Source organism: Stomoxys calcitrans, chromosome 1, assembly GCF_963082655.1.
Source record: "Stomoxys calcitrans chromosome 1, idStoCalc2.1, whole genome shotgun sequence".
Taxonomy (NCBI): Eukaryota; Metazoa; Arthropoda; class Insecta; order Diptera; family Muscidae; genus Stomoxys; species Stomoxys calcitrans.
This window is the reverse complement of record NC_081552.1, coordinates 244,257,041-244,280,515: the sequence shown is the minus strand read 5'-3', so window position 1 is coordinate 244,280,515 and position 23,475 is coordinate 244,257,041. Positions and strand designations below refer to the sequence as shown.

Below are 23,475 nucleotides of genomic sequence, written 5' to 3'. Positions count from 1 at the left end.
ACTGAACTAGCATGCATTTGTAATGGGAATCCATATTTTAAAGCTTTTATAAGCAATAAGTTAGAAGGTATTTTTTGATGTTATATTGTGTGAAAAGTACGATGTTCATTTGAGTCTATCTTAAAGATCGAAAATATAGATTTCCATATGAGGCAGAAGCCTTCGAAATGGCATACTCTGCAATTAGGGTATCAACATAGTTTTGCTGTTCCTTTTTTTCCTGTTTGTTGTTATATGCACGATGTATAAAAATACAGCCGACCGTTTCACTCTTGAGCCTTATACATCACTTAGGCAACTTTTACACGACGTATAACGGATTTACATTCATCATTGCGGAATACACGATTATAGCTTTTAACCTTACCCAAAGTCGAAATGAATGCTTCATCGTGGGTAATGATAATTAACATGAAGTTGGATTGTGTTTGCCTCTCCTCCACAATACGATTGAGTGCATCGCACAGCGATAATATATTGTTACGATCCAAATTGGTGGTGGGCTCATCCAAGGCTAGAACACCACAATTGCTACTGAAGGTTTCGGCCAGGGCCATGCGTATGATAAGAGAAGCCAATACCCGTTGACCGGCACTGCAGCGTCCACGCATCTCGATTTCTGAATTATTTTTCGATTGTATGACGCGATAGTTGTAATTACGACGTTTATCCAAAGATGAAGCATCTTTGCCTTCCTCCGTTTGAATTTGTATGTAATCGATATCATTGCCGCGATAGATGAGACGCCAATATTCGCGTATCAAACGGTTAATTTCGCGCATTTTCTCAGTGTGGAATTGCATTAGAGCCCATTCAAGTGCCACACGATGTTGGCCTAAATCATTCACCATTTTGCGGGTTACTTCTACCTCGTAGTAAATGCGCCGGTAGTTCATCAGCGAGTTACGATACTTGGGTGAAGCCAATTCCTTTTCCAGTTTGCGTATTTGATGCTTAACTTCGCCACTCTGTCCCAGCAGTTCTCCTTTCCGTACGGTAATTTTATCGCGCTTGGAGGTTAATTCTTTCTTCTCCTTCGATACATTGGAGAAATCTAATTTGCCCAATTCTTCGATTAATGCATCGTATTTTACTTTCAAGTCTTCGGATTTTTGTTGTAAAATTTTCAAATCACGATTGTCTTTCAGATCACGATCAGCAGATTCTTGGTTGGCTAACTCTTGTTTTATACCCTCCACCTTAGTTGTCATCTCAGCAATGTTATCGGCCTGTTAAGAAGCAAAAACAAAAACTTTTTATACAAATTTAATTTTTACTTGGGAGATTATGAGTGCCGTAGTACATCTTGGATAGAACGTAAGAACGTCTGATAGGCTTGAACAAATCTTAGGTTAGGTTAGGTAACAGATTTTTTTCTATAAAGACTCACTTGGAAAATTTTAGTTAATTTTGATACTACAGTAGCGACAGACCAGGCTTATACCGGGGATCGAACTTTGGGGGGTCCTAAGTTGTTGTATCCACATGCCTACATGTAAAGGAGGCGATCCTCGTCGAGTTCCTATATGTGAGCAAGCTCGTTCCGGTCCAAAGGACTCGGGCACCAACAAATTGCCTTGCCATATCGAGCATCATAGGCACTCAGTATTTATGTAAGAGCCGGTGCCTCCCGGCCTCTCAGAGACTCCGCTCGATAATGCTGATTGTCCGCGACAGCAATTGCAGCCACTCCGCATGAAGCATTCCACTATTCGCAACCCGTGGATGCAGCTAAGTGTCTCGTTGCAGCAGTGAACACCAAACAGACAGGCCGTGTGGTGTTCATAGTTATCCCGGCACGGGATAAATATACGTCCATCGGGGCGGCCATTTGAACAACCCTTAAATCATTCTCGATTTTTTCACATATAAAAAAACTCACGATCTCATATCAATGAGTGCGGCCTCAAGTTTTTACCTCAATGATAAGGAACTTCTATTGCTCAAATACTGAGTGTCTATGGTGCTCGATATGACAATGCGAGTTTTTGGCGCCTCTTAATAACTAATGGTCACTGAGATCATGTGGCCAAGAGGCTCCTATAGGTGGATATAAGAAATTTTTTCATTGGTGGTTATCCCCTTACAAATGCTGGGTTCATTTGTGAGGTATCCTGCCATTTAAAAACTTCTCCACACGCCGTTCGGACTCGGCACGAAAAAGGAGGCCCCTTATCATTGAGCTTAAACTTTAATTGGACTGCACTCATTGATATAAGAGAAGTGTCCCCTGTTCCTTAATGAAATGTTCATGGCCAAATTTAAATTTGCGAATAATCAATGGTTTTCATATGCCCGCAGCGATCGTTTCTATGGATCGAAGCAAGATAACTGACTTATGGAGCTTGACGAGTATCGCTGCCTCCACTTATATTGTGTGGAAACAACAAGTCCTTGTGTGTAATGCGCGGCAATAGTACTGCCATTAGGCTAAAGGAGCTGCTAGGAACATTGATCTTATCAGATTTTGGGTATTCGTATGCTCTGCGCAGCGACTGTGTGGCATAGGATACGCGATGGACCAAGAGCCGAACCTATCTTTCTTCAATGGCGATCTGCAAGTTATCCTGCTGGAGATGGAACTTTGGGCTGGGGTCGTATCGCCCTTCTCGGTTCCCTCTGTTTACACAGATGGGTTAAAGCTGAAATGCGACACTGGTGCAGACGTATTTATAGAGTTCCTAGAAGTTAGGGTGTCACATATACTTCTGGACGAGTGCAGTGTCCTCAGAGCCGTAGATGTGATTCTGGGTCAGGAGTGCCGGCCCTGGAACACTTTCATAATAATAGGTGAAAAATCAGAAGGCGCTGAAGGCGCAGGCTTATCGGGAGCTGCAAGGAGCGTCTCGAATGATTGGTAGCTGATGTCTGCGAGTGCTACGGCGATAGTGAAACCCCCTTTGTGCTGTCTGTTTGGTATTACGACGAATTCGGCGACTTGTAGGGGCTTGGCGCTATGGATTGCAGAGAGTCGAAGGCTCTGTAGAGAACGAGGTCGTCGATTGTTCTGGGGCTATTGGTGGAAGAACTGACCGGCCACTGCGATGTCACATCGCTTTTACCGCGCTGATGGGAAGAAGGCGTATGATTATGTTCCGCTTTCGTGGAGCCTTCTGGATGAACATCTCTTTTCACCACTAAGGTCCCTTCACACATTCGATCCCATTGTTGCTGTTGTAACCACATATTTGCCTATGGAGGTAGCGATCCTTCTCAATCTCCTCTAAATGAGCAAGTTCCAATCGCCGCGGGGACATGATAACTATTGGCACTTAGTATTCAAGCAAGAGCTGGAGCTGCCCGACACCCCCCTGCACTATTGTCATTCTGAACTTCAGTAGGGTCCAGAGGTGACTGGCGAGGCGGAACCTATGTCGAGAGGGTTTTGAGTTTTTGTGCCATATCCGCCATCGTTCAACCTTACCTATCCTAACCTAAGCCCAACTGTGCTCTGGTATATGTACCGGGATCAACCCAGGACCAATGCTAGCCGATAACGTTTTCCCTATGCAAATCTGCGGCCACAACAACCGCCTTACACCTATGCATAACAGCTTTTATGTATAGGTCTAGTCGTCACTCAACGTCCATCCACAAATACTGTGTAAGGGTATACGCCAACGAAACTTACCAATTTTTGCAATTCCTCCTTGCTGATTTTCAATGATTCCTCAAAAGTTTTCAGTTTGTGATCCAAAGTTAATTTTTCATAGTCCAAAACTTCCGCATGTAGTCTGGATGGGAGGAATGAGCCATTTTTTGGTAAATAATTTTGGAAAATGTTCTATTCTAAAATCTAAAACAGACCTTTGTACATCCTGATCCATGCGCTTGAATGTATCCAATTTCATAAGCATTTGGTTGACTTTAACACGGTTCGAATCCTTCTGTTGACTTTTTTCCTTGATGGTCGCACTTAGTTGCGATTTAATAGGACCAACTTTGCCCTGATTGTCCTGCATCTCGGTAACAAGGGCCACCAATAATTGGCTGAGTTCAGTTTGACGTTCTTGTAGTTGAGGTAGATTCTGTATTCCTTCTTGTAATTTAACCTGTTGGTCCTTTAGACTGTAGAAGAGGAAGTGCAGTCATGTACAATGCAACAACGTCCCTTATTGCAAGCATACTTACGTATTTTTCAAATCCCTTAATTTATTCAAAGCATCCATGTTCTTCTCATAGTACTGTTGATTTTGTTCGAGTGTTTTACGCTTTTCTTCCAATTCCGTTGAAATAGCAGTTTTCTGAGCTTGCACCTCATCGATTGAGGTATTCTCATTTTCAGAATCCTTCTCTTTAGGAAATTTATTTTTCAACTTTGCTATGTCATCCTTGGATTTTGTAACCTGTTTAATGGCCTCATCGAGAAGAGACATATCGCCCATCATGGAGTTGGCCAGATCCATATTTGCTGTTGGATCGGCTAATTGAGCTTGGATGCATTCGATTTCTTTGCTGCATTCTGCCAAGTCATCTTGCAATTTTTTCATATCCTCCTTCCTTTTTGGAATATCTTGCTCCAGTTTGGCAACTTTGTCAATGACCGGTTTCAGTTGCAATAGGGCGTCATGTTTCTTTTGCTCTTCTTTGATGAGTTTTTCAAGTCTGTCGATGTTTTGTGGAAGATCTACAATCTTGTCATTCAATTCGGAAGTTAAGCCTGAAGCCTAAGAGGAACAAGAACAAGGAAACAAATTTAAAAAATTCGCCAATTGCTTTTTTTATACGCCTTTAACTTACCTCACTAGTTGTCATATCCTTTTGACACAAAGGACAGTATGGTTCATCCTCAATCTTTTGCAAATACTGCTTGTAGAACGCCTCAGCTGACTTTTGAGCGCCAAGTTCCAATTGATGTTTGCTGAGCAATGTCTTGGATCTGGTCAGCAGCTCTTCGTATGGTGTGGAACGACATTTCTCAAAGATGGTCTCCTTGCAATCCTCCAATTCCTTTTCGGCCTTTTGCAATTCGTCCTTTAGAGTTTTGCGTTTAATTTCGAAACGTTGCTCCTTCAATTTTAGACCATTAATCTTATTATTGAGTTCCTTAATATGACGGCGAGATTTCTCATAGGTAACCTTCACGTGACGTTGGAAATTGCTCTCAACAACTTTGCCCTCCTCGAAGATTTTGCGGAAATTACCACTGTGCTTACTTTTGACTTTTCTAACCTCTTGCTCGCGATTCTCCAACTCTTGTTCCTTTAAATTTAACTCGGCCACAAGTTTTGAAATCGAATTCAAAAATGTCAAGCGTTCATCGACTGAACGAAAATCGGCGTCCAACTTCTTGATGGCTTCTTTGTCTTTTTTAATATTTTCGCGCAGCTCTTCCTGATTGAATTTCGATGAAGTCTCTTCGTAGCAATCCTCAGTCTCCTTCAATTTGGCCGAAACAACTTTCAGTTGTTGCGTGGACTTCTCAATCTCTAAAATTTTCTTTTCAGTTTGCTCGGACTCTTTCTCATAGGCTTTCTTTTGCTTGGTCAAGTTTCCAACGGATTCTTGCAATTTGGCTACTTCAACACGCAATTGATCGATTTTAGTTTGAATTTCCTGGTCCTCGGCATCGTGCTGGCTAATAGTTTCATTGATTTTGCCCTGTTCTGTGGCCAGTACTCCCTTAATCTCTTCCAAAATTTTTGCAACCTCTTCTGTGGTATCACCCAAGTCTTCAGGTATGGTAATATTCATTTGTTGACCTATTGCTTTTAACTTATCAGCTCGTTTCTTCTTAGCATCGTCTTCTTTTTGCTTTTGCTGTATGGCAACGACACGTTTCTTATCAACATCATTGTGGCGATTCTGCAAACTCTTCTCTTCCTTTTTAACGGAGTTGAGTTTTCCCTCCATTTCACGACGTTCAGTACGTTTTTCTGTCATTTTCTGACCGAAATTGCCAATTTCAGAGTCCAGCTCTTCCAGAGTGCCTTCAAACATGGTTTTAATTTTCTTTTTCAAATTATTCATTTGATCTTGACAATTTTTCTGCCTAAAAGAAGAGAGAGAGAAAATCGTTTTAAAAGTAACTGCTAATGACCTTGGCCACAGCAATACTTACTTGGTTTGCAATTCAACCTTCTGCGCCTGATATTTTCCCACTTCAGCTTCAATTTTATGAATTTGCTGTAGGCGTTCTTCAATGGGAGCCATTTCCTCCTCGCATTGCTTACACTGTTCCTCTATGGATTTGGCCTTCTCTTGGCATTTTTGTAAACTCATAGTTTTGTCTTCCATTTCAACTTTAAGATGCTGCTCCAAACGTAAATCGGCCTCTGAAATTAAATGGTAATAAATATTTTAGTATGTGTATCGCATCAAGTATGGGATTGTGCCTTTTTGCAATTGGTTTTGAACTACTGATTATTGCCTGATCTATGACATTTCAAAAATCAGTATAAAATTTGCAATTCAATTGAAAAATTGTTTCGACTAGTTGAAGACAGGACGCGGCGCCAACCATTTTAATAATTTTTTCAATTGTATCAATTAAAAAAATTAATTGAAAAATTCCATCATGTATTTATTGTATCAATTAATTGGAAATAGAAATGTTTTAATAATTTTTTTAATTGAGTATGCAATTTTTTAATTGGGAAATTTTTTTAAAACTGTTCATAACATGATCATTTTCGTTAATTAATTAATTAGATCAATTAATTTAGTGATTGAAACCGATTTTAAATTTTTTTTCCTATGTACTTGATATCTTTTATTATATAAAAATTGTGCTGCGCTTTGTTTGTTCCGAGTAGACTCAAAAACGGCTAAACCGGTTTTCATGAAATTTTCACAGATGTTATTAACAAAAGGTGAACCGGTTTTCATGAAATTTTCACAGATAATACAGTTTATTATAAATAACCCTTTTATGGGGCCAAAACTTTAAATCGAGAGATAGGTCTATATGGCAGCTATATCTAAATCTGGACCGACCTGGGCCAAACATAAGTTACTGTCCCAAATCGGACAATAGATGAAAAAGAAAAGAAATCGATCTATATGGCAGCTATATTCAAATCTGAACCGATCTGGGCCAAATTGCAGAAGGATATGGAAGGGCCTAATACAACCCACTGTTCCAAATTTTGGCAAAATCGTACAATAAATGAGCTTTTTATGGTCCCAAAACCTTACAACGAGAGATCGGCCTATAAGGCAGCTTTATTCAAATCTGGACCGATCTGGGCCAAATTGCAGAAGGATGTCGAAGAGCCTAACAGAACTCACTGTCCAAATTTTGGCGAAATCGGGCAATAAATGCGCCTTTTATGGGCCCAAAACCTTAAATCGAGAGATTGGTCTATATGGCAGCTATATCCAAATCTGGATCGATCTGGGTCAAATTGCAGAAAGATGTCGAGGAGCCTAAAGCAACTCACTGTTCCAAATTTCAGCAAAATCGGATAATAAATGTGGCTTTTATAGGCCTAAGACCCTAAATCGGCGGATCGATCTATATGGAGGCTATATCAAAATATAGTCCGATTTAGCCTATCTTCGAACTTAACCTGCATATGAAGAATATATATACATTATAGGGTCGAAAATGGATATTTCAATGTGTTGCAAACGGAATGACACAACGAATATACCCCCATCCTTCGATGGTGGGAATAAAAATGGAGAACGTTGGGAATCACAACTTTGAGATAGCAACTTTATCTACCTCGTCACCGCTGTAACCGAAACGAATGACACCAGTTTTGAAATAAAGAGAAGAATAATACTGGATCACACAAAAGATACTTTGGATTTAAGCAAGCAGTTTAGAAACAGGGCTACCTCTAAACAAACGAAGATTACACTATACAGGAGATATGGGTACTTGCGAAAGCAGACGAGGACTGCCGCTTGGAGTGTTTGAAAGAATTCTTCGTAAAATTTATGGACCAGTTTGCATTGAAGGAGAGTATAGGCGTCGTATGAACCATGAACTGTGGTACCACGGTAGACATGAGCCCTTTGAAGCTTAACTCAAATCAAGTCATATTGGTCAAAGTAAATGCAACTTATAATCGGAAAAACATGTCCTGAAACTGCTTTGGAGCCGTGGAAACGGATACATTTCGGTCGTAGACTATGCACGCACTAATAAGTCTCGGCACCGTTATATAGAGCACCTGTAAACCAAGAATGGCTGAATAATCATCTTCCGTGCTTCGTTTGGTCTATTCGTCAGATCTCAATCTAATGGACTTTTCTTTTTGTACACTGAGGTGGCAGCCTTTGCCGATGAAGGTTTCATCCGGTCATTCCGGTGATATACGCATCGCTTGCCGTGTGATTAATGACAGCATGGATAGGCCAAAATAACGGCAGACTACATTCGAGCAGCTTGCAAATTGTATTTTTAACGACTCAGAGCAAAAGTCAATCCAAAATGTGGTCATAACGACCAAAAGTGGATGGGCTCTGAAATTTAGAAACTTCCACATATTTAATGATATATGGTTGCCCAAAAAGTAATTGCGGATTCTTTAAAAGAAAGTAAAGCATTTTTAATAAAACTTAGAATGAACTTTAATCAAATATACTTTTTTTTACACTTTTTTTCTAAAGCAGCTAAAAGTAACAGCTGATAACTGATAGAAGAAAGAATGCAATTACAGAGTCACAAGCTGTAAAAAAATTTGTCAACGCCGACTATATGAAAACTCCGCAATTACTTTTTGGGCAACCCAATAAATATAACTTTTGAATCCATAAGGAATATTTACGCATAAAAAAACTGGTCGATTGAATGCGTTATACTTTGTGTCAATAGCTTTGTAAATCTAATGAGTCGATCATGGATCAGTTGAGTGGTTGTCTGACAACTTTTGTCAATTGATGCCGTTAATATTGGCAGTCCCGCAACAAGAAAATGTGTAGACAAATAATTAAACCACCACAAAAAATTGAATTGAAGTTGTGAAATACCATGAATAAACATTTTATTCTTAATTTAAAGATAGTTCAACAGTATCGTTACTGTCGGAAATAAACAGAGCCTAAGATGTCGATTAAAGAACGGACCCCCAACTTCAGTTGCGTTGCCAACGGGCAAATTTGTAATAAAAATTTCGATTTCTTTATTGAATTGTATACTTTTTTTACAATTTACTTAGTAGCTGAAAGTTCTAAACACCGATATTGACTGCTTTTTACAAAAATTTCCAACGTTATACTAATTTTTATATCAAGGTTTTATCTCCTGGCAAAGCAACTGCAGTGGAGATGCAATCCATAATACATAAGCCCTTAACACTGTCATTGTGGATTGGTGGTTGGTGGTTAGTTCTGGGCAACTGAATCTAACCTCAAAAAATTTATTGAGTGTGCCGCAAAGATTATTTTTTTCCTTGAAATGGCATATCCTTGTGATGTATGTGGTAAAGATACTACTGTTAGCAAGTGTTTGATCCGTCGCACGTGCAATATTTGGTATCACGCCGATTGTGAAAATGTGTCTCATACATTATTTGCCGTACTTGTCAAAAATCGCAACCTAGCTGACACATGAATGACCACTATACAAATCTTGCAAATATACTGCTAAGGACTTGTTGGAGACTAAAGGGGGGTCATAAAATCAACAATTATCATGTTATTAATCGTGAAGATAATAAAGTAGAAATCATTTTACCTAATAATATGACTAACACTTTAACAATCAATGAATGTATAAATCCCTTGAATTTATTTATACCCTCCACCATAGAATGGGGTTTACTAATTTCATCTTTCAGTTTGTAACATATTCGTCAAGACCCCATATATATAGTCTTGATCGTCATAACATTTTAAGTCGATCCGATAAGTTTCGAAATTTTGCACAAATACTTCTTACCAGTGTAGGTCGATTGGGATAGTAAATGGGCCATATCGGTCCGTAACTGTAAAAAACCTCGCAAGAGTATAGTAGTTTCGGCAGAATAAATATCATAGCCCAAAGCATTCTTATGGACAAAGGGGTGTACTGTCGACTCATATATAAGTTTCGTAAAACGCCATAGGTCCTGCCCAATGTCGTACTGACATAATTCTTCCATGAAAGTCTATCATCAAACCCCAACACAAGGTTTCTGGCAGATGAAACAATCTCAATTGGGGCTCCAGCAATTGATTGCCACATCAAGATATGGCGGCATTGTCACTCGGTTCCTACGAATCACAAGGTACTTTGACTTTGTTGGATTTAAAAGTAGTCCGTGGCGTTTGCCCATGTGTTTATTCTATTCAAGTCGCTATTAAGGCGAAGTACGCCATAGAAGGCGAAGGAGACCACCGTAGCGCCTATGACGCTGAACGCCTGGGTTCGAATCCTGGCGAGACCATCAGAAAAAATTTTCAGCGGTGGTTTTTCCCTCCTAATGCTGGCAACATTTGTGAGGTACTCTGCCATGTAAAACTTCTCTCCAAAGAGGTGTCGCACTGCGGCACTCCGTTCGGACTCGACTTTAAAAAGGAGGCCCCTTATCATTGAGCTTAAAGTTGAATCGGACTGCACGGACTGCACTCATTGATATGTGAGAAGTTTGCCCCTGTTCCTTAGTGGAATGTTCATGGGCAAAATTTGCAATTATTACGCCATCGATCAGCCTCTCCGGCGAAGAGCTCATATACATCTTTACGTCGTCGGCATACATATGAATACCACAGTTCCGCAACTGTCCAGGAAGGTCATTACTATATAAGGAAAAGAGGAGTGGACCCAATACAGACCCCTGTGGAGAACCTCTTGAGACTGGAAGATAACTAAAACACCGGCTTTCAACACATACCGATTGGCTTTTAGTCGAAAGATAGAAAAATATAAGATCTGCTGTTCTTTCAGAAAATTTAAATAAAAGTGGATTTCTTAGGCCTCTAGAGGGCGAAATTCTTATCCAATTTAGCTGAAATGTACAAAGATTTCTCCCATGACATTCGTGTCTAATATGGTCTGAACCGATCTATAGCCTGATACAGCTCCCATATAAACCGATCTCCTGTGATAATTCTTTTTGAGCTCCTACAAGGCACAATTCTTATCCGAATGCACTGAAATATTACCCAATGACTTCTACTATGACAGCATTCAATTAATTTATGGTCGGAATCGGGCTATAACTTGATATAGCTCCAATAGCATATATATCATATATAATAAATTTGGTTCAAACCGGTCAATTATCTAATATAGCTCCCATATAAACCGATCTCTGGATTTGACTTCTTAAGCCCATAGGGGGCGCAATTATTAGCCAAATTGGCTGGCATTTTGCACGACTTCTGCTATGACTCCCAATATCGGTGTCAAATATAGTGCTAATCGATCAACAAGATAATATAGCATCCCTATTTCACGTCTCACATATTGACTTTATGAGAAAAATAGTGAATTGTTCAAATATCCTGTTATGGTTATAGCTCTCACTAGTAAGTGATCCTCTCTGATCCGTCTGGTTCCCAGTGTTTCTGTCTTGTTCGTTGGTTTAACCTTCCATTCTTTCGAAATCACGACGAGATTATCAAAAGCATTTTAACGCGGTTACTATTTTTTAGCATATCCACCTTTTTTCGTTGAAAGCCTGGACACAAATCCTGGCGAGAACATTAGGAAGAAGGTTCGGTGGTCATTAAACCCTCCAAGTGCTGGCAAAACTTTTTAGGTGTTAACCTTAGGTAATCAGCCTTATTAAAATCTCTGCTACATGGCACAGAACAATTATAAGCACCACACAGGCTGGAACTTTGAGCTCCGATCTATGTATGAGGTGTTTATCGTTATCATGCTCAGGTCAGCTGAGAACTACCGGGCACGTCTACAGATAACGCGGACCATCAGCAGAGTCTCAGTGAGAGGCCGGTGGACCGGCTAATGCTTAAACATTGAGTGCCTATGATGATCGATATGACAAAGCGAGGACCATTTTATTATTATGACCATTTAAGGACCGCCTTAAAATTGTCATCACATTCACTCGGCGATCGGTCATATGGATCGAAAAGAGCTTGGCCACATATTGGACATTGGCGAGGATCGCACCTCCACATGCAATTAAGTGGCTACTACCACAACAACTTCTCTACTAGGTGATATCACTCTACTGCATAATGTCCGGAATCGGCAATAAAAAGCAGATCCCTTATAATTGAGCTTAAATTTGTATCGGACAGCACTCATTGATATGAGAGAAATATCCCTAAATGGGAAAATTTGGTTTTTTTTAATTACCCTTACCCATGGCACCATGATTTCAGACTTCTCATATATTAGCATATTGAATTTTTAAGAGTCCCTTATCATTCGTAGCAAAAAAGACAAATCGACTTTGATAACTACATAATGCCCATACTTGTTGCGACAATAAAACAACAAATTTTAATGTTCAAAATAAGGGGGGTGAGTAGTAGTTGCGGTGTCTACGGTCATCAACAAATTCATTTAGAAATTATTCGTTGGGCAATTCTCTCGATCTGTTTACTTAACACATAAAAAGTAAAAATTAGCGAAACACACTTATGCACCTACCTTTGATTTTGAGTATGTCCATTTCCTCTTTACGCATCTTAATAATTCGTTCCAAAGCTTTATTATACTCCGAAATTCCAAAAATTGCATCGAATTTCTCCTTCAACTTTTTGGGTTCATCCAAGGGCCAACTAGAGTCTTCCTGGTGGCAAAGCAGCACATTGTTAATAATGGCCTTTGAGACACCCATGAACTGGGACATAACTAAATCCACATCGGCACAACGTTTTGATATGGAATCAATTGCCTTTTTGCCATCCCCATCATCATTTAAGTAATTCAAAGTAGCATCTAGTGTCTCAAAGGTAATTTTACCACGTCGCATGCCCAATTTCATGGAACGACAAATGGACAAACGAGCACCCTGAACATTGCGCACTTCCAATTTGATTTGACCCAAAACATCAGTTAAATTGAAGATTTTCGGGTCATGAACAAAATTCTTGCCACGGTCACTGCCGGGTGGGCATTCGCCGGTGAGTGCATACTTCAGGCACTCGATGACGGTAGTTTTACCACAACCATTTTCACCCAATATTAAGGTAACCGGTGAGGTGAAACTTATCATCTGCCATGAAAAATAAAAAATTATTAGTTGTAGTTAGTCTTCACAGCTTGCGGCCCATTTGCATCATGCATCATAAATATTATGCGTGTTGTATGTATACTGTATACATACCTGATTATCTCCAGCATTTCCGCCAAAACTTCTTATGCCCTGAATAGATAGACGTTCAATTGTAGACATACTTGTTTGGTGTGTTTAAAACAAACGACATAAACGATGGTAAATATTTTATTTTTCGCAAATGAATGCCTTGTTGTTGTAATGGCGAGTTCGTTTTTTGCAAACAGTCACTAAAAACACGGAATATATATTATCAAAATCAATTAGAAGCAGCCAATGGCCATCCAAATTGCAAAGTTGTTGTTTGTGCGTCGTTTCACGGCCGGCAACTCAAAAACAGAGATGTATTTTATCGTAAATGCTTTGATTGCATGCAATATCCAACATCTGGTAACATTGTAGGTGTGTTGTATTTTTTGCTTGTGGTGAGCTTCATAAAAAATGACGTACTACGTACTTTATGCGTATAAATGTACAGAAATGCTGTTTTTCCATTTTTGTTTATTGACTGTCATTTGTGTTTCTGTTCTTTAGTTAACACAATTAACCAGAAACTCTTACCAGTTCATGTCGAATATGGCTCTTAAATAATACATTTTATCATGTCAATACCCTATTAAATTACGATGGAAACGTTGTACGTTAACATTTAAGTATTCATGTGTTTGTATTTCAAATAGCTTATATATCCGGCAGCTCTATCAGTTTTGTTTATTTTGGTTTGTTAGCCATATACATTGTGGAATATTGATTAAAAAATATTGAGCTGTACATTACCATTCAATGTTTTCCTTGTTTTACGATCCTATTATAAATTATTATGAAGATATGATCAAGTTAGTACAATTGTGAAAAAAGATAGAAGTGCGCAAACTAGTTTAGTCCGGTCATAAGTTGTGTTTTTGGCCCGGCTGCGGTTTTTCATAGATGACAAAGGGATAGAAAAAAACCGAACAAATCAAATTGAGCTTCTTCATTTTATTTTATAGAGTTGCCAGCCTGTTATAAGATGGCAATTCCTAAATTTGTTCATTTAAAAAATTTGTTGTGGGTCGTGTTCAGTATGTACAGGTTAGAAAACCATAGGGGACATTCTCACTGATAGATATACTTTGCTGCCAAATAAAATATTAATATTTAAGTTCTTTAAATATTAGATTATAAAATATTTGTCAAGCTTTTTTAATATCAAAAATACATAGGTATTGGTCTCTAAAATACTTTTTTTTAGCTTTCAAGTCATTTTCCATTTTTGTTTTGCATATTTTACCACACAAAAATAAATCACGTTTTCTATAATATCATTTGAAAATTATAATAAATCGTAGTGTTGAATGGTTAATTTTACTTTTTCATACATACAAACATTTGTTTTTTACTAAAAATATATTTGTCATCATATTGCTTTTTTGTCTTATTGAAATATATTTAGAGAATTGAAACATAAACATTTTACAGATATACCCAAGACGAAGATTTGCCAGAATTCAGTGAGATATATTTACGTGTAGCATTCTTGAAAGTTTTCGGAAAAGATTACGTAAGTACTGCTTTTTATTTACGAAGAGTTGTCATTTCAAACGACCAAATTTTTATTTTTGTGAAAATACTTGTTTATTTATTAAAAGGGCAAAAATATGTGGAATTTGCTCTTTGGGTTTAACATTTCTGCTGGCCTGTAAACAATATAAACGAGCTGTCAATAAAATATATATGCTGTAATTTCTGGTTAAATATGTATACCAGTGTTAGCTTCGAGTAAGCAACCCTGTATATAGAAATAGTTTTTTACTCATCTTATGTGATTTTAAATTAGGAACTTGTATCGGAGCTCCCACTCCGGTCAGCTTCGGATCTTTCGGATTGGACTAAAGCATTCCTGTACTTAAATTAACTAATGTTCTATTACTTATATTCTTCTTTGCAGGCTATTAAACCAGATGTTTTACAACTTTATCGAAAGTTATTGGTTTTGTACTATTGCCAACAGTACCCATCCATTTCGAATGTATTTCCAATAATGGAAAGATGTTTTAGCATGAATAACATCACCAATATTATTGCGCAAGAGAGTGATCTCAAAGACCAGTGGGAGAAATTCATGCAATCTGAAATTTCTAACAATATGAATGAAAAAACTCAAAAATGGTTCAAATCAATATCACAATTTGATAATACAAATAAAAAGAGAAAAATATAATTCTTAAAAATATGTTTAATTTTAAACTATTATACCCTCCATCATAGAATGGGGTATATTAACATTGCCATACTGTTTGTAACACCTAAAATTGAGTCGTTTGCGACAACAAATGAAGCCTTTATAGAACCTACTTATCGAGCCTCTATAGAACCAATTCTTGTCCGATTGTTCTGAAATGCGTTATTGTTGTTGTAGCCGCGTGTCTAAATGTGGAGGTTGCGATCCTCGTCTAGCTCCTATTGGTAAGCAAGCTCAAACAACGACCACAAATCATATGATGCAATCCTCCATCTTGTCAACAAGCTGATCGTCGTTCTGCCAGCACACACAAAGAAATTTGTGTCCGTGTGTGTATACGTGTGCGTACATGAGCAGAGAATATGCGGGAAAGAAGATAACCCCAAAGAGAATGCAAAAAAACTGACGTTGTAATACTGTCAATCCTGTTAACAGCTGTTCGCTTGGGACACCTTTTTAGCTCTGCCACAGCTTGAGACTAACAATTACAATTTGAAGTTTGGCGATCGCGTTTATTTTACATTAATCAGAGTATTCTGTTCAGCTTTCGGAATTGTTACGAAAAACTTCAACAAAATATCATAATTTTTTTTAACATAATTACATGAACATTTTGATACTAACTCAATCTTACTTTCATATTACACAAGGATTAATTATTTTTAAGTGCTCCTTTTAAGCCATTAACCTTAAAGCGGCATTTATTTTTAGCGTATACGTTTTTTATATGGTATTTGACAGTTGTTCACGTAAAAAGCCGAATGGAGTACCAATCCTTAGAAAACGACTTGTTGCGCAGCGACTGCGCTCGATACCGCTGATTGTCCACGACTGCCGTTCCAGCTATTACGTATTGGGCATTTCACTATCAGCAACCTGTGGACTCGCCCGGTAGCTTCTCGAAGAACACCGCACAGATCGGGCCTTAAAGTTCCAGTCTGTGTTGTGCTCACAGCTGTGCCGTTCCGGAATGTTAATACTGTCAAACTGGCCGGCTGTTTTTAGCTATTCGCCTGAGACCACCTTATTAATTCTACCTTGATCATGACGGTACAATTAAGAGGTAGCGTTATTAGCACAAAACAAAAATATGCCCCTAACGAAATAACCTTGATTTGCAAATGTCGTAAATGCAAATGTCAAAGTGGTTTTAGAAATAAAAATAGTTTTACAATATATATATTGTTCAAATGTATTTTAAAGTTATATTTTCACCATTGTAACACTATTTTTTTGCTAAGCCTAGTACTGACTTCATTCGCAGCGAAAATTGCGAAATCCAAACGGACTCTATTTTGTGACAGAACGCCAACAAAAGTCAAACAACAACACACAACAAAGACAAAATCATTGAAACAGAGTTGACAAGTGCTCATTTCGTGAGAATTTAATTATATTGGCCATTAATTGAAGTTAAATTTGTATGTCGACATGTCGCTAATATTTTGCTTAAAGAACTCAATACAACTTCTATGGAATGTGTTTGCATTTTCTTCGTCACCATTTTTTTATATTGCCTTTTGACAGTTTTTCGGCCGAAAAGCCAAAGTCAGTACTAGGCTTTGTGTGTAGAATAATAAAATTTTACATTTAGATTTATTGCAAAATCAAAACAAAAATAAAAAGCACTCAGCTGTTCGCATCAACTCACCTTACAAGTGCATCCTAGTAGAACATTAAAATAAAACAGGCACAATAATAAAAGCAATTTGTTGTACAGGGTTTTTTGAAAAACCTTCCTTCTGGCATCACTGTATGCATTCGATCAACAACATCTGATCCTGATCTTCGTTGTTTCAGTTTGGGTAAGATATTTATCCGTAAATAATTTGTGTAATAATCCTTAAATGTGTTAGATTAATAGACCTATCCATATATTTAGTAAAATGTGAAAAGTTGTGTTTTTTTATATACAAAATTCTGAAGACCTCTGTTTTGATTTGTCTTATTAGAATTAAATCTTCCTGCAGCACACATACATGAAAATGTTGTACATTAGGTCGTATGGTAAAACTGCACTTTATAAGGAGCAGCACTAACTTTTGCTTTTGATCCCATGAATATGTATCTAAAGTCCGTGTTTAGGACAAATGCATGTGGAGTGGGCGCCTCCAGAGCACAAAAATCCCTTCCAGTGGAGAGATGACCCCATCCTAAGCAATATCGGTATCAAATCATACGTATTGACAAGAAAATTACGCATATCGTTGGCTTAATGCTATCTTGTTCCATACGCCATTTTCTGGTTTTTTTGAGTTAAAATCGGTTGTCGTGATGTCAAGACCCCAAGATGCTCTTTCATAATCTCCAAAAATATTTTATGTATCGTGGTATTCAGTTTTCGAGTTATTGAGGAGTAAATATGCCCTATTACAATGCCATTTGCAAACATCAAGTGCGTTTATCTCGAAAACAATAAAGTGGGATATGAAATAAGATACACGGAAGACATGCTAGCGAAAAATTTAAAATTATATCAAGGAAGGACCTATGGATTCTTGGAACTTAAACCCTCCAACTTAGGCCAAAGGGTATGGGTATTAGTAAATAGATTACGAATATGAGAAAACATATGTAAAAAGAAACCCTTGATGAGTCCCTAAAACGGATTTTGTATTTATGTTCCGGTGGTCAAAACATTTTTGTGTATCATATTGCATCAAAATTAGTGTGGTTTCCTTTACAGTGTAGGATTTTCTACCATATTGGTCTTGCTTATTGTCACCTTCGTGTACCCTACATGCTAGCTGACACGAAGTGTTACCAAGTTCTATGTGGTACATCTGCATGAGCCTAAGGTAAAGCCTTATGAGTTTCAAGAGGCAGAAAAAAGATAGACTTTTCTTAGTTAGAACAAAGGACATGTGACGTGGTGAATCTCTGAAAGCATTTCGTAAAATTCAAAAACAATCGAGTTTACTTAACCATGCGCATGTAGGAGAATTTGACCCTACGAACGGCCAGCTGTACTATTCCTTCTCAAGTAATAGTATGGCAGCTGGGACCGTCGATGACCACTCTTCAATAGTTTTCAACCAGCCTGACGTCAAAGTTAAGGCGCTATTACACGGCATGTAGATGTCTTATGGCATGTCACTTTGTATTCACGTGTATTTAAAAATGTTTGTCAAAATTGTCAGTTAATATACGACTCATCATTTTTGCTCTAACACCTGTATGTTATTTTCGTATGACATAACTTAAAAATTTGAGCAAAAGCTGATTTTTTTATGCGTAATGATTGTTAAAGTTTTGAGAAAAGCACATGGCGAAACAATTAAAGGTGGTCTCATTTGTATAACAACTACAAAACATACGGTTCAATACGCCATCTTGTCATCAAGCTGGTCGACGTTTTGTCAAGATACGTGTGCGTAAATGAGCAGAGACAATGCGAGAAGAAAGATAACAACAAAGAAAATGCAAAAAAATCTCATCTTAATACTGTCAAACCTGACCGGCTGTTAATAGCTGTTCGCGTGAGACCACCTTTTTAAATCCGCCTTGGTTCAATCATAAGTTTGTAAAAACCATTTAATTTGAGGTCGAGTTTTATTGGTAACACTTTGTGACGGCTAACCTATATTAATAAAGGATCTGCTTGTATTTCATTTCATTACTTCTTATATCAGTCATTTCAAATCGCTTATCAAAGTTGTTTGTAAAACATTACAGCTATGTTTATTTTATTTTTGTTTATAACCGACAATCAAAAACTTTTGGTACATACAAACGTAAGCGATGGAAGACATTCAAAAATGTCCTCGGATGCAGGTCATCCAGTTTAGAAATGTTACTATATCCGAAATAGTTAATGTTGATGATGATGCGAAGAAGGTACCGAATGTAACAGCGCCGCTGGATATACAATTAAAAAATCAGAATAAAGAAAAACTCTCAACATTCCTCAACAAAAAAGAGAAACGAAAAAAATACCCAAGTAATAAAAGCGATCATAAGGCTAGCAATGCTGCGAAAATTCATGTGACTCCCTTACAACCATACGAGTACCCTGGCGGAAGAGATTCTTCAAATGCATGCAGTAGACAGCAAAATAGTTCTCGTGTCCCATACACCACTAAGTCCACAGATGGCCAAATTGGCATAACACGACAAACTGATCGAGAGGCTTTACATCAATTGCTTATTGAATGGACAAAACGCTCTCTATGGAACAGCAGAGGAAACAGGTTTTCAAAGAAAATATTCCAACAGGCTGAACATTATAGGGAAATTTTTAATGTACCCAAATATCAAATTTATTCGTATTTTTGGAGCGAACTCATAGAGTACGAACAAAATGTCCGCAATGAACTCTTCCAAGAGAAATATTATAATTACACTCCACAATATATGGTGGATGACAAAACTATTTTGAAAATGTGTAAGAATCGTTTAAAACCATCGATCTATGATAAATTTTTGGCAATACTGGAAAATCTTACGTCGTGTCAGTTGACGAGTAATGATGATTTGGCTGCCTCAAAAAGCAGTTGTTGCGGAGAGCAAACAACATCGCGAGCTATCAAAAAAACCATAAATCTTGCCAATAGACCTGTAACCATACAATCTTACCCATGTAAGGACAATGAGATAGTGATTCGTGTATACGATTGCAACAATACGAATACCAATATCGAAGATGCTTTATATCAATTTGATTTAAATTATAACCCCAATACTGATATCATTATTATTGATGAGCCGTTGGAGTTTGTAGAAGTACCACGGGAAACATTAAAGAAAAACTCGGATTTTGTACAAGACCTAAAAGCAAGCAAAAGGAGAAAACTTGAAGGTGAAATTCCCAAATATAAAATAAAATGTGTCTCAAGGGATCCTGGTAAGTTACTTATCTATTATATAACCAGTAAAAGCGTGCTAAGTTCGGCCGGGCCGAATCTTGGCGACCCACCACCATGGATTCTGTAAAAAATTTATACAAAATAAATTAAGTTGTAGTTCTGTCAGACTACCAAAACTTAAAGCTTCTATGAACCGAACAAGGATAATACTGGTTTACATGGGAGCTATATTAGGTTATAGACTGATTTTGGCCATACTTGGCACGGTTGTGGGAGTTATAACAAAACACTACATGCAAAATTTCAGCCAAGTCGGACAAAAATTACGGCTTGTATGGGCTCAAGAAGTCAAATCTGGAGATCGGTTTATATGGGAGCTATACAGGTTATAGTCCGATTTATACCACGCTTGGCACAGTTATTGGAATTCATAAAAGAACATTACATGAAAATTTTCAGCCTAATCGGACAAAAATTGCAGCTTCCAGGGGCTCAAGAAATCAAATTGGAAGATCGGTTTATATGGGAGCTATATCAGGTTATAGACCGATTTGTACCGTACTTGGCACAGTTATTGGAAGTCATAACAAAACAATATATGTAAAATTTTAGCCAAATCGGACAAAAATTGCGGCTTGTAAGGCCTCAAGAAATCAAATCGGGAGATCGGACCGTTCTTGGCACACTTGTTGGAAGTCATAACGGAACACTACGTGCAAAATTTCAGCTATATCAGGTTATAGACTGATTTTAACCGGCACAGTTGTTGGAAGTCATAAAATAACACCACGTGCTGATTCCCTAAAAACATGGTCCTACATTTGGATATCAAATTCGTATTCTACTCCCAAATACCTTTATTTGAGCCCCCAATAGCTGTTTGTGGGGTATTTTGGGAAAGAGGTAGACCCCCGAAAATTGGTCCCGAAAGTGGGTATCAATTCTTGTTCTGCCCCCCCCCCCCAATACCTTTCATTTAATCCCCACATTGATATGGTCCGTAAATATGCCCGATTTAGGGGTGCTTTTTGGGAGTGGAGTGGTCCCCCAATCACTAAGCCTTGAAATTAACAGGAACGTGCTCTATTCTCATATATTTGAACCCCATATTGCCATTGGCTTCAAAATTGGATATCATAATCGTTTTCTAATCTTACATAACGTTCATTTAAATCTCTTAATACAGAAGGCAGCAAATATGTCCGGTTTGAGGGTATGGGCTCTTAAAACTATGAACATCAAACTCCACAGTCTTGAAAACTCAAATTGTTTTGGTGAGCAAATACGTCCTACTTGGGGGTTGGTATGGTGGTGGGACGTCCCCTAGACTATTGGTCCCGAATGTTGAAGTCAGATTCATGGTCTACTCCCAAATACCCTTCATTTGAGCTCCATTTTTCCATAGTCGGCAAAGATGACCGGTTTGGGGTGTGTTTTGGGGGATGGGTCGGCCACTCAGTGACTTGGCTTTGAAAATATATATCAGATTCGTGTTCTACTTTAAAATACCTCTTGTTTGAGCCTCATATTGCAATAGTCAGCAAATACTTCCTATTTGGGTGGTGTTATGGGGGTGGGGTGGCCCCATTGACACTCTTCCCGAACATTGATATCAGATTCGTGCTTTACTTCCAAAGACCTTTCATTTGAGCCCCATATTGCTTTGGTCGTAAATTTGTCTTCTTTGGGTAATGTTCTCGGGGATGGGCGGCCCCCCAAACACTTGGTCTCTCATCTGGATATCAGATTCGTGTTCTGCATTCAAATACCTTTTATTTAAGCTCCATATTGCCATGGTCAGTAAATTTAGATATCAGATTATCAAATACCCTTCATTTGAGTCGCATATTGCCATGGTCGGTAAATATGTCCGATTTAGGGTTGTTTTGGGGGCTGGGGGGGTCCCCCAAATACTTGGTCCGGCAATTGAATATCAGATACGTTTTCTAATCTTCAATACTTTTCGTTTGAGTTCTATTTTGTCGTGATTGGTGTATATATATTTATATTTGCTAGGTTTTGGGGGTGGGCGCCCCCCCTATGTACCCCATGCGAAATTTGGATACCAAATTTTTGTTTGTAGGTTAATATAAGATAGCACACAAACTTTTGCTTAAATCGCACAACCCATCTCCGAGATCTGGCGTTTCTGAAAATTAGGAAAAGGGGGAGGGTCCACTCCCCCTTCAGATATCAAACAATGTAGTACCTTATTTTCACCACGGGATCATTATGCACCATCAAGAAAATCGGTTCAGTCTTTTCTGAGTCTATAAGGAACACACAAACAAACACAAATTGATTTTTATATAAAAGAGATACTTTTTTTTTCAGCCAACCTTCAAAATTCACATAAGAAACCAGTCACACCAAATAAAGATAGCAGTAATGTGGACAAAAATTACTTAAAAAGGCCGAAGCCTCAAGAATCAGTGAAGCAAAATTTATGTGTGGCAGAAGTTACATCACTCACCAACAACAAAAATGCGTACCAAAATCTCCTTGAGATGGCTATGGTTAAAGATAAACCTTTAAATAAACCAAAGAGTAATAAAAAAATAACTCTCAAAACGACAAGCAAAGCAAATGTAAGGTCTCCAATGCCCGGCAAATCAGTTTCTGGGAAATTAAGTGGCAAAAAAGCCCATCAAACGAATATAAACAAATTAGGACATAACCAACAAACAAGCACTGCAGTTTCTAACGCAGATGACGATGTGGTGATATGCCTGTACTTCTGCGAAATTTGTTTTAAGGCTTTCGAAACTTTTAATGAAATGCAAGAACACTTTAACAAAAGCTTATGTGCTTCCAAATTGCGAATATTTCAGTGTAACAATTGCTCCAACAATATATTTGGATTTTATAATTTCATGAAACATTTAATGGAGTGTGAAAATATTGATCCATATAAGAGTCAGTTGTGATCGAGTAACAGGTGAAGAAATATTCTAAAGCTTCCAAAGTGCATTAGAAAAAAGGGGAATATGAAAGAAGCCTATGGCCATAGGTATTAAACCTTTGTAAGAAATGTATTGTAGTTTGTAACATAGCAAGTAATGGTTCCCAGAACTCGAAAAAACAAATACAATTTAAAATTTTAATGAATTTTAATTTATACTTCGGAAGAAAAAGTTTTTTTTTATTACTAATCAAATAATAAGAATGAAGTACATCAAATTCACAGTGGTATTATTCTTCAAAAAGACATTCGAATTTAGTCAAAACAAGTAAGGGTGGGCTAGATTTACATATAGCTGCCATATAGACCGATCTCTAGATTTAAGGTCTTGTGCCAATAAAAGGCCCACTTATTGTCCGA

General features: G+C 37.9%; 3 protein-coding genes across 5 annotated transcripts; 2 read left to right on the top strand and 1 right to left on the bottom strand.

Moving 5' to 3' along the window:
- Nucleotides 1-13: 13 nt before the first annotated feature.
- On the bottom strand, nucleotides 14-13,481 carry LOC106091600 (DNA repair protein RAD50). The gene is made up of 8 exons (XM_013258160.2): nucleotides 13,179-13,481; nucleotides 12,500-13,067; nucleotides 6,062-6,275; nucleotides 4,741-5,992; nucleotides 4,132-4,667; nucleotides 3,808-4,068; nucleotides 3,632-3,734; nucleotides 14-1,229 (listed from the first exon to the last, which is right to left on the bottom strand). Exons 1-8 carry the CDS (start codon nucleotides 13,245-13,247, stop codon nucleotides 291-293), a joined length of 3,942 nt encoding a protein of 1,313 aa, XP_013113614.2. The 5' UTR covers nucleotides 13,248-13,481; the 3' UTR covers nucleotides 14-290.
- Nucleotides 13,482-13,696: 215 nt separating this feature from the next.
- Nucleotides 13,697-15,331, top strand: LOC106091602 (uncharacterized). Of its 3 annotated transcripts, none has more exons than XM_059361751.1 (3): nucleotides 13,697-13,764; nucleotides 14,586-14,667; nucleotides 15,055-15,331. In XM_059361751.1, exons 1-3 carry the CDS (start codon nucleotides 13,754-13,756, stop codon nucleotides 15,325-15,327), a joined length of 366 nt encoding a protein of 121 aa, XP_059217734.1. In that variant the 5' UTR covers nucleotides 13,697-13,753; the 3' UTR covers nucleotides 15,328-15,331. The 3 variants fall into 3 exon arrangements, with proteins under 3 accessions (XP_059217734.1, XP_013113617.2, XP_013113618.2); XM_013258163.2 differs by lacking the exon at nucleotides 13,697-13,764 and adding an exon at nucleotides 13,819-14,198; XM_013258164.2 differs by lacking the exon at nucleotides 13,697-13,764 and adding an exon at nucleotides 13,820-13,963.
- Nucleotides 15,332-17,123: 1,792 nt separating this feature from the next.
- Nucleotides 17,124-23,261, top strand: LOC106091599 (uncharacterized). The gene is made up of 3 exons (XM_013258159.2): nucleotides 17,124-17,153; nucleotides 19,088-20,191; nucleotides 22,488-23,261. The coding sequence occupies exons 2-3, from the start codon at nucleotides 19,090-19,092 to the stop codon at nucleotides 23,078-23,080; spliced, it is 1,695 nt and encodes a 564-aa protein (XP_013113613.2). The 5' UTR covers nucleotides 17,124-17,153; nucleotides 19,088-19,089; the 3' UTR covers nucleotides 23,081-23,261.
- The last annotated feature ends 214 nt before the right edge of the window (nucleotides 23,262-23,475 follow it).